The sequence below is a fragment of the Prinia subflava genome, chromosome 17 (assembly GCF_021018805.1).
Source record: "Prinia subflava isolate CZ2003 ecotype Zambia chromosome 17, Cam_Psub_1.2, whole genome shotgun sequence".
NCBI classification, from domain to species: Eukaryota; Metazoa; Chordata; class Aves; order Passeriformes; family Cisticolidae; genus Prinia; species Prinia subflava.
In genome coordinates this window covers 3,197,051-3,208,557 of record NC_086263.1, presented here as the reverse complement: position 1 = coordinate 3,208,557, position 11,507 = coordinate 3,197,051, and the positions used below count along the sequence as shown (strand labels likewise).

The window sequence follows — 11,507 nt, the reverse complement described above, 5'->3', positions numbered from 1 at the left end:
TCAGCGCCAGGAAACAGCAGATTTCATTTCTCTGCACAGCCAATGCAATTTTCTCAGAACAAACAAAGTGACAGGCCCCATCCCATCTAGAGATTGCCCACATGACAAATCTGTGATTGTGCCTTAAGCCTTGAAAACCTTGCTCCACCCTCTCCCCTTCCAAACACTGACATTTGTATCTGCTCTGAGCCCTTCCAATACCCCTCCCCTCAGCTCCTCCTCTTTCTCATTTGGAGTTGCCTGTTATATGATTTGAAGCAAAAATTAGCACTTGGTTTTTGGTAGAATTACACCAGAAACAAAGGAGGGGAGAGTTCTCAGAACAAGAAGGTTCTTTAGTCAGTGCAGCTTGGGAAGAGCCCTCAAACAAAGTACAATGTACTTACACACGCTATTTTACATTTAATAGTAGTTTGTATTTAGTACAAAATAAATTCTTTTGTTCCATCAGTACACAGAAACCTGGGAAATGCATTGTTATCTTGTGTCCTTTCAGCTCAGGCAACAGCAGTGAAGTTTTAATAAGCAAATATACAAGATATTCCACTTGTCACAGGACAGAAAGGGAAGCAGCACAGTTTGATTCTAAACTGAGCTGCACCAGGATCTCTGGTTTTTGTGTAAAAGCACATCCTCACTTCAGCGTTCAGTTCTCTCTGGAAACAATCACAGAATCACAGGAATGAGCAAGTTCTAAATGAGAATCCATGGAAGAGATTTATAGGTTGTCACAAACACCAAGTTTTCAGGGAAAAGTCCATTTGCATAGCAAATCCTGCAGCATATTTATTTGGGTAGAGTTTTATTTAAATGACTACATGTGCAGGGTATTTTTGTTGAAAAATGCACTTCCCTTCCTACCTTCAGCTAATTAAAAGGCATTTACCATTTCTCAGAAGTGATGATCTGTTGCTGGCAACATCTGGTTAGTGCAGCACAGAGGCACAGCCTCCTTGTTCATATAAATTCAGGCAAAATAGGAGGAAAAAACATTGTTCTGCAGCAAGAGGACTCTGAAGGATGTGCAGAGCGCCTGTCAATGGCACTCCAGGCAAAACACCTCACTTGCTTTTTCCACGGTAGTGAGATGATGAAAGAAATAATTATTTCACTGCAGAACATGAAAAGGTGACAGCTGAAATGCACTTATTAAACCTTGATAAAGCTACTTCCTGATCTCCACTTCCTAAAAGCATCCATCACAATTCTGCAAGCCCAGTGGAACCTGTCGAGGTGTCAGAAACAGTGGCAGCTCCTACAGACAGCCCTGGCATCAAAACATGCCCAGAGTCAAACAGCTAAGGAGTATTTCCTCTAATAAGTGCATTTTGCAGAGAACTTTTTACAGGCGTCAGAAATAAAGCAACACCTCCTTGTAGTGAGGATCTTCGTGATTATCCAGCTAGGATTTAGGAATAAAAGCTTTAGAAATAATCTAAAAAACCTGTGGACAATCCTGCTTAACCCAAGTTCTCAGTACTTGGCAGAGCAGCTGTCAGTAGAAAGGTTCTCACTCTCTCCTTTATGTTCCTTCTTCCCTGGATTTTCAGTTAAGAGATAAGGGAGAAAATTCAGACAGATCACGTGTGAATCCTCCAGGAAACTGAATTCATGTTTTAGATTTCTTTCTGAAGAAAATTTCCTGTAGCAAATAAAACTGCCTCTCACAAGAGGAGGTGGTTCAGCAGCAGCAGACATGGAAAATCTTCCATTTGGATATGCATATTTTGGAGATCTGGATTGCAGTTACTTAGGGCTGGATGCATTCAGGGCTTTCCTTGTTACCTTTTCCTCCTCTGCAGTCCTTTCTCATAGATGCAGGTTTTGGGGCGCAGAGCTGTTGAGGAAAATGAAGGGCTGCTTTAGGACTGTACACTAACAGTGAAGACATGTAAATGAGTAAATGAGGAACAAAAATGCCCTTTTCTCTTTCCACCCCAGAACAAAGCCCAGCTGCCCTGCTCAGTAACGTTTGTGACACTGACAGTGAGGGCTGCCAGCTTGTCCACAGTGCCATGGAATTGCTTTCTGTGCAACCTGCTCTGAATTCAGGGCTGCCACTGTCCTGAGCAGGAGCTGGACCCCCCCTCAGGAAGGGAACCCCCTGAGGTCTCCTCCAACCCAAATCATCCCACAAGTGTGTTACCAACACCCTCTGTGGCTGACAGCAGCCAGGACTGCAGAGGGGACATGGGGCAAGGGCAACAGGCCACCCTCAGCTGGTGACTCCAGAGGCTCTGTGTCCTCAGTGCTGGACAAGGTGTGCTGGCCATGGCAGTGACAGCTGTTCCTCACTGGACAGGTCTCCCTGGAAGCCAGGATGCCATTCCAATGGGCACAGGGATGTCCAGAATACTTTTGACAAGAATGGTTAAATATAATAACTTCCAAGCTGGTTTTTTACAGGCAATGGCATTTCGAATCTTTCTCCTATGGAACTGTTATTAAAAGCTATCAAATAATATCTGTAACACTTTCTAGAGAACTAATTGGAGAAAGTGTCATGCTCAGGAGAGAAAACCAATCATGAATATACCAGCTTGGCTGAGAATTTGAGATGTATTTAGGGAGCTATTCTGAGTAATTTACAACAAATCACTGGTACTCTTCAGACTATAAATACAATCTACTCTTTCTCCTTGAGAAAAAAAAAAGAGGTTGTCTTTTTAATTATCACTTTGTAAGCAAAAATACCAACCAGAAAGACAGTGGGAGGAATGGAGTCAACACGTTTTCCCCCTTGTTACACTCACTGTGGCTCTGGGTTTGCTCAAGGAGCAACAAGCAGCAGATTCTCAGACACATCTGCACCATCTCTGAAACTGCTTAAAAGGCCAGTGGGGATGCAATGAACTTATTACTCCAAAAGCTATCAATGAACCTGCACAATTAACAGCTATTCTCTAATTATCTTCAGCCAGTTTCTTTGCTGAGGATTTCTGCATTTGTGGTGCTGTGAGCCACAACCACATCATCCCCTTTCAGATTTAGATACAGAGTAGAAACCCACCAGATGATGAAATTTGCAGTTTGTCTTTCTATGACAGAAAAAGCAGAGCTAAATATACATCAGACTTCCCACTTTTCCCAGTTTAGGGCTATAACAATGCTCATTATCCACACTATGTCTGCAGGAATTGAGCAGAAGAAAAATGTGGAAGACAGAACTCACCAGGATCAGCCACAACTTGTTTCTTTTTGCTGCTGGTGACAATCTCATTTTCATTCATCATTCGTACATCCTGATCCTCCACATGATTGCTGAAAAGACTGAAATCAGTACAACAGCCAAAATAATCAACATTTGGGAAAGTTATGAGAGTCGTGGACAAGGATACTGAAGAAGGGATGTCTGCAGTCCTGCAGGCTGAACAGCTCCACACAGGATTATCCACACAGGAATCACCCTGTCCTCATCCACCTGAAGGGTTTCTTGCCAGTTTTAATTAGTGGCACATATTCAAATATAAATATCATATTCACTCTACAATTTTCAAGCCTGCCTACACAGCTTGAACCACGAAACAAAGTGAGATTTTACATCAGAGCTGTACAAAGGGGGTATAAAAATCCTGGTATGGAACTTCCACACTGCTTTGTAATTCTGAAAGAGCTTTATTGGCAACTTTTGTGAACTAAACAAAATTCATTTACTGTGACAAGTTTTGCTTGAAGGCTGCTGCAAACTTTTAACCATTTCTTTTTGGGAAAAAAGTAATAACTTCAAAGGTAAATTAAACTAAAATTACAGGGGAAAACATGAGCTGAATTGAAAGGTAAGGAAAACACCACTAATAACATCTCCCTTTCACATAGACCAAAAAAACCCATTTGTGCCTTTGCAATAAAAGAAGTGTACCTTCTCTTTTCTCTCCAAATACTGCACAAAATGGGTTTCTATTTCTGAAGAAAAATGTAATGTCTCTCAAACTGTCCGAGTGAAGCAGGAGAGCCAAAACTGAACAAACCAAACTTAACACTATCGATGAGAATATCAGATGCAAGTCTGGGTTCATAAAATACTGAACAGTGCATGTGAAAGAGAACAGGCCAACATCACAAGCAACAATAGCTAAAAGCTCCAGAGCATTTTAAAAATGAAGGGATATTATCCAGCAGGCCATCTATTTCTGCTGAAGTACCCTGTATTTTAGTAGGGTGGGAGGTGAAAAAAAGGGAAAAGATGATTGCAGACCAGGCTGGGAAAAAGGGCAAGAAAACTCCTGCACAGAAGTCTGGGAGAGGAGAGGCTCAGCATGTTCTCGACTGGAAAAGTGTCTGTGACCCCAAAAACTTCTCTTTAAAGTACATCAAAGGACATATATATGTCTTATAAATATGTGCAAAGGAAGTTATGTGAAAAAGATCTGTGATTACAGCTGGTGCTTCCCTGGTTCCAGTAAAATAATTTTGCCCATAGAAAGATCTGAAGCTGAGGAAAGTAAAGGCTTTTTTCTCATCCTCCTCCTTTTTCCATCCCATTGAAAATTTTCTCAAAACTTTTATTTCCTCAAGGCATTTCCATTTCAGTGATTTTTTCATTTTGAGAAACTGTTCACCTCCAGGTTTTACCATGACAACACAGCCACTCATACAAAAACATGAGTCCAACACAACACATCCAAACAATAATAATTTATTTAACCTCTGACAGGACCAGTGGCCAACAGCAAATGCTTTAGGGAAACACAAGAAAATAAACCCTGCAGGCAAATGTGAACTTCTATCTTTATTCAGGGCATCTCATGTTCCCTCTGCTTATTTCTAAATGTTTGAATATCCTTCTGAGTGGATCACACACCATTTATCCATGCAAAACTTGCCCTTTTTTTCCCTAGTGATGCATGTGCAAAACATCCTGTTTGTCAGCTGTCCAACACATAAGAAAGTGTTCATTCCTAAAGGTTTCATTTTTTCACTTTTCAATCCCATTTAAAATAAATTATTCTTTCAAATCTTTCCTTTCCTTGCCAAGGACTGTTTTTGAGACCCTACCAATCCTGACCTTCTAAATGTAAGTGCATTTTTCACTGCATTTCATCACATTCTCCATGAGATTGCCAACTTAGTGGATTTAAAGCATCATTCCCCCAAATGCAACTCATTTCTTATTTTAGAAGTTCATTAGACTGCTTATAAAATAGTAGAATTCTGGCTCCTTAATTAGCATCTGTGTCAAATCAGAGGAGTTTATTTTCTTTAATTTTGATGCTTGGTTTTTTTCATGAACTTGCTATTTTCCTCCTCTATGCAATATCAGTGGGATTTATTAATCCTTCTCCAAGGAAGCCTAACTTTTTTATTTTGTGTTTACAGGCTTTAATGAAAACAGATGTAAATATAAATCATGAATACCAGGAAGTGCTAAAAGATGCTTGCCAACAAAGCTGGTAATTTGGTCCTATATCTAAAAAATCTACTTATTCCTCCTCACACAAGGCCAGGGATGCTCTGGAAGGGAATTTTCCTCAGCAATACCCACCCTGCTGACATCAGACACATCAAAGCAGTTTTTAAAGCCAAGATGCTTTGTCCCAGCCAAGATGCCCCCCGTACCTGATGACAGCTCTCCTGTGCTGGTGGCAGATCCTCTCGTCGTCCGTGAAGAGGATGGTGTGGTGGGGCACCACGGGGTCGCACGTGGGGAGGATGCCCGACACCACCCGGCTCACCATGTCCAGAACCCCATTGTACACCAGCAAATCATCCACCAGGAGCTGCAAACGTTGAAGAAATAAACCAAAAATCCATCCAGAAATCAGGCCTTGCTTTCTGTAGTTGTCTCTAGCAATTAACTAGAAAGCATTTTGCCCTATTTGTTTCACAAATCCAATCATTTAGTTGTTGTTCCTTAAAACTTCCATTTCTCTCTATTCACTGCTGGAGTTTGATTTTTCTTTTCCTCCCAAAGTTTTTTATCCTGTCACTGATGTTTTTTAATGCAGCTTTCAAGTAGGTAATTAAAAATGTATTTCGTGTTTTACATAATTGCCATTCTATTCATTGGAGTGAATCACTCTTAAATCTGGGAATTAATGAATCTCACCTCACTTCAGCTGTCTAAAACTTGGGTGTATAGTTCAAACTAGTCTTCCAGGCCTACTCTACAGTCAGTGGAAAAAGGCAAGTGTTATCCTGTCTTAAGGCAATTATCTAAGACAAAAACCAGATAAAGTTTTCTTTCCCTGGACAAAAAAAAGGGAGGACAGATGACTGGCATAGATTAGTCATTTTAATATTAAATGCAGAGTTAAATGAGATGAATCCCATCCTTTGAGATTACATGGAATCACACTTCAGCAAACTGTGAGAACACGTACAGAAAGGAGCCAGCTGACTCACCAGGACATGCAAAATGCACAGGAAAATTACTTACACCAAACTCCTTCACACCTCTCTGAGGTGTCTTGGCATAATTCCATAACTTGATCATTGACACGGTAGTAGGTACATCAAAAATGACATATACCCTATTCACCTGTAAAAGGGAATTAATTCATATTTAACAGCACAAATTCCCCAAAGAAATCGAATTCTCATGCATGTTACATCAAAAGAGGTTCATATTTAAAGAGATATAGCTGGAGGAGAGATAAGTGATGCTGAGGATGGATGTTTAGCTATCATCCCTGCTGATAATTCCCAGATGTTGGCTCTACCCTACAGCTGCTCTCAAAAGCACAGAAGATGAGATCCAGAGCATCCTTGTCATCCTGAACTGCCTAGGAAATGGAGGAGGGGGATAGAGAAACTTTTAATGAGTATTTCATAAACCAAACACAGACATGTCCTTAGGGATAAGACAAGCTGGTGCCTCCTCTGTTCTGTTCTACTCTGCATGGAGCTTGTGAGAAAGGTGGAGAGACAATTTCCAAGGGCCTGGAGTGCCAGGACAAGGGGGGATGGTTCCCACTGCCAGAGGGCAGGGTTAGATGGGACACTGGGAAGGAATTGTTCCCTGTGAGGGTGGGCAGGCCCTGGCACAGGGTGCCCAGAGCAGCTGTGGCTGCCCCTGGATCCCTGGCAGTGCCCAAGGCCAGGTTGGACAGGGCTTGGAGCAGCCTGGGCCAGTGGAAGGTGTCCCTGCCCATGGCAGGGGGTTAGAACTGGATGATTTTTAAGGTCCCTTCCAAATCAAACCACTCTGTGAATCAATGACTTTATTCTATTCCATTCCATCTCTTTCTACCAAACACAAATGGAACCCACCTTTCTATCTGCAAGAGTAAAACTTCCCCTGTATACCGTGGAAGCTACTGCAGAAACTTTGCAATTTTTGTGTAAGTTATACTAGCAAGAATTTAGAGACAATCCTCCAGATGCTTGCTAAACAATTACTGCTTGAGGTATTATTCATCTGCCTTTCAGTGACGTTAATGTCAAGATGGTAAGACCAAAGATTAGGCAGGCAGAAAACCAATCTTGCCTGTTACAGTTAATTCCATGCTTTTCCTTTTATGAGCCACTATATCAACTTTGGATCAACATATCTTAAGCTTCATCTTTAGCATCCTCTGAAGTTTTAATCCTTTGATGTACTAGAGAAGATACTGTAGGTGATATTAAATCATTATGCTGGGTTTTTTTTTACTGAAGAAAGAAAGGTAGATGGGATCAATAGAAATTTTCCATGAGACAACTGGAACATTGTCTCCAACAACAACTCTTAACCCACAGCAAATGATATATTTGATTAAAAATCCATTCAAACAAAGAAATAAAATGACAATCAGTAACAGGAGAACAATAATTCAGATTCTGCTTATGTAAGAAATGAATTTGAAAGGAAAACCGCTTTTAGAATTAAAAAGGAAAAGACATTTAGGAAGGAAAAGAAAGGCTGTAATTCCAATTCCCTTCAAGCTTTGAAGCTTCCAACACATCAAAGAGTTAATGCAGCTTTCCAAGCAGCCTGCACTGAGGATGAGAGCATTCACAGCTCTGGTTCAGCAGCCCAGCTCCAGAGGCTGAGCATCAATGGGCTGATTGCTCCATCCAGCACCTCCCCCTCAACAACCATCCCAAAATGGAGGGGGAAAGTGCTCTGTGGATCTTACAGAGGTGCAATTTGTTACAGTTCAAGGACAGAAAACACCATTAAATCACTTCTGCCTCCTGCATTTCACACATTATCAATTTACCCTTTAATACTGGTATTTTGTGCTCTTCTGCAGTACTTTGGTGTCAGGCAGAGCAACACAAAGAGAGAGAACTCCAGGGCCTGTTATTTTCCTTTATCCCAAGTGAAACAGCCTCTGCAAGCATGTCTTTTGTAAGGACATGAGCACACTCAGATGGCTGTCAAATCAATCAGTCATCCTGCTATAAGAGACATCTGAACATCCCATCAAATAGCCAGGATTCAAGATGGGATCTACACAGCAGGAGCCTCCAGCACCACACAGACCTTCCACTTTCCTAGGAAATGCAAGTGCTCACTATTCCCAAGGATACTTAAAAGCTTTACCTTAATTATAGCCCTTCATTACAACACTTCGTGATATAAATTCACAATTCCTCGCTTTTGATATTCTAATTAATAACTGCAACATCTGGAGTGGGGATTTTGCCAACACAGTACGTGATAACTTACCACAGGTCAGGTTTATACTTTGTTTTCTTTTTAAATACATTCTAAGAAATAAAACCACCTTAATTATGTTCATTGCAGCCCTCTAAAAAATGTTCTTTCCCAAAACAAGGTCAGAAGTTATCTAAGTTTATCTACTTTTCCTGTTTAGATTTTTGATATCCCAGCTATTAAACATGGGACTTGTAAAAGGGCTGAATCATTTGTGGCCTTAGGACATGAAATACTAAGTCTGCCATCCCTAATCTACGAATTTGAATTCAACACAGATAATGAGATTAAAAAATAATTTCTCACTCCTGGAACAACATTCATTGCATTTTGTAAAAATGAACATAGAAGCACCACAAAGGTGTTTATTGCACAGAACTCCCTCATCAGTATCTTTGTCCCAGTGACTCAAAAACCATCTCTGGAAAATCTTCTGCTGCTGCCCCATGGGGAGAGGAGGTTACAAACCTGGGGAACCTCCACTGCTGCTGCCCAGAGAGGCTGCAATAAAAACAACTTCTAAAAAGCAGCGATTTAACATCTGTCACTAATATCAAACTTAGCCATGGATTCTATCTGCTCCCCCTTTCCTCCACACTTCCAGTTCCATCCACACACATGAGTAAAACAGAAAGAAAAGGGAAAATGTACCAAACCAGGGAGAAGTGGTGCCAGCCACATGTGCCTGCCGTCAGTGGTGTCGTTCACTCTGTCAATCAGTTTGTCTGGAGTCCGGATGTCTCCAGACACATCATCCAAAACATTGACACTATCTGGAAAAGCAGCAATATCTGAAAAAAACCTTTAAGCATAAATAACCCAAAAAGGGATATTTCAGAAACACCCTGTTTAAAAGTTGATGCTCTTCCCACTGCCATGAATGAGTTTTCACCACTACAGCAGTACTCCTAGGACTGCATAGCTGAGGAACTTGGGACAACCCTTAGATATTCTGGCATTCCAATTTATTCTAAAAATAGGAATCAAGTAACTAGCTGCATTTAATTTATTCTCAAATATGCACTTATGACTTCATCAATAAAGTTCCATTATCAGGAATAGGCACTTCCCAGCTTTTTGGTGAAAAAGTCCCATATTTTTATCATAAACTTCTGCAAATTCCTCATACAAAAATCTATCTCAAGAAGAGTGTCTCTGCAGGAGGCAGTCATCAGTCAAACTAGGTTTTGCTTGAGTTTCCCAAGGTTTGTGGTAAAAATCAGTAATAAAACCTTTTTTCATTTCTTTGAGAGGGCAAGATTAAAGCCCCATTGAACAGGCAACCAGATTTTCTCTTTAAAAGAACATTAAAAACATATATGAATGTTAAAGGCATGCAAAGAAACGTGGATGGATAGCACTGTCTTCAGAATTATGAATCCTGAGCTTGAGGGACATTCATTTCCCCCTGTCCTGCTTTCTAGAAGTCTGTAAGTATTTATAAAGAACTGAAGGAATGGCCCAGCAATGCCTCAAGTATTTAAGAAAAGCTTGATTCGGTAGTGAATTATCACATTAAATACTGCACTAAGACAAATAAGCTCTTCTGGCATCCTAATACATCCCACACACAGCTGCCCAGGCAGGAACAGGTGAGCATTGAAAAGGAGCTGAGGATTCTTTGCCTGGCACTGTTTTGCACTGTAGAGCTGTACCAGGTCAGTTAAAGATCCCCGGTTCTTAAAAGACAATTTGTTATCACTTCTCAATTTCAAAGTGTTTCTTGTCCAGTATAAATGTTTCAGGGTGTATCATACAAGATACAAATCAAAACAGCACTTGGGGAAAAGTCTTTATCTCATTGAATTCCCTGTTAATTAGGCAGTGAGAATCCTTAGAGATAAACAATTCCTGCAGCATTTGTGCTATTTATTCTTTCCAGGCTAAGAAATGTTCCTTCCATGTAGCTGAACTATGGGAATTGTATGTTGGAGTATGAAGCTTTCAGCTCTTAGAAGACTTCAGCTGGCCCAGGGCACAAAGTGTAACCCTGATGAACATCAATCTTCCCAACATGCCCTCCATTCCCTCTGCTGGATATCCAGGGAACTCTGAATCAAACTCAAACTATCAGCCCCGATCTTCATGACTGCATGAAGTATCTAGAACAGCCTAAATCTCCAGAACAAGAGTTATGAAAAATTTCTTTCTTGAGGCACAATGAAAGATTCCATTTAAAAAAAGCATGGAGCTCAATCTTTTCTTATGAATTTACAGCTCAGCAAACTTTCTGGTCCTTCCCCACCACAGAAGAAATATCAAAAGTGGAAAATACCACACCCTTCTCAAGCCTTCCCTTCTCTAACTTTGTCCTGCTTTGTTGGTGCATCCCATTGAGGGAAGAAATGTTCTAGAAGCATACAGAACCCATAAAAACTCATGGAAAAGAGGTTCATTATTCAAATACAGGGAAAAAGAAGCAGAGTTAATCCCACGGGACAACCTGGCAATGTGGAGGTGATGCCCTGTGACAATTTTCCAGGGAGTGAAGTGTGCACCAGCAGGGCCAGGGTGCTGGGTGTGCAAAGGATACTGTTCTCAGTCAGCAAGATCTGCTCTCCGTGTTCATTGAACAACTCCAGCCCGTTCAAACCAATGTAGTAGGGATCACCCCAACTCGTCAGCAGCTGGAACTGGAAAATAACTAAAAAGCAAAATGCTATTAAGGAAAATATCAATACAAAAGCTTTGTCCTAACAGACCATTTAATCTGCAGTTTGAAAAATGGTTGTGCAGCCCACAAGGTCAGACACTCTTATTTGCAGTTCAGGAGAAAAAGCTACCAAAGGATCTGAAAACAGGCCACATATTCATATATGATGTTTCACTGATTTATTCTTAAGCCATTCTTTATGGAAGCCTTTCTCATATTCTTGGTATCTTGTTAATACCTTAAAGCACCCGAAATTGTTGGATTCAAAAGGCT

At 40.8% G+C, this 11,507-nt stretch overlaps 1 protein-coding gene across 11 annotated transcripts in view; it reads right to left on the bottom strand.

Moving 5' to 3' along the window:
- Window positions 1-389: 389 nt before the first annotated feature.
- The window catches only part of KATNIP (katanin interacting protein), a 61,052-nt gene continuing 49,934 nt past the window's right edge, over window positions 390-11,507 (bottom strand). For 8 of the 11 annotated variants that reach the window (XM_063414201.1, XM_063414204.1, XM_063414200.1 and 5 more), the window contains 6 exons: window positions 11,115-11,225; window positions 9,233-9,372; window positions 6,377-6,478; window positions 5,557-5,717; window positions 3,173-3,270; window positions 390-1,837 (listed from right to left, as the gene is read on the bottom strand). In XM_063414201.1, the coding sequence (XP_063270271.1) occupies window positions 1,782-1,837; window positions 3,173-3,270; window positions 5,557-5,717; window positions 6,377-6,478; window positions 9,233-9,372; window positions 11,115-11,225 (668 nt within the window). In that variant the 3' untranslated portion in view covers window positions 390-1,781. The remainder of the gene's footprint in view (window positions 1,838-3,172; window positions 3,271-5,556; window positions 5,718-6,376; window positions 6,479-9,232; window positions 9,373-11,114; window positions 11,226-11,507) is intronic. The other 3 variants (XM_063414208.1, XM_063414209.1, XM_063414211.1) reach the window with 1 other exon arrangement.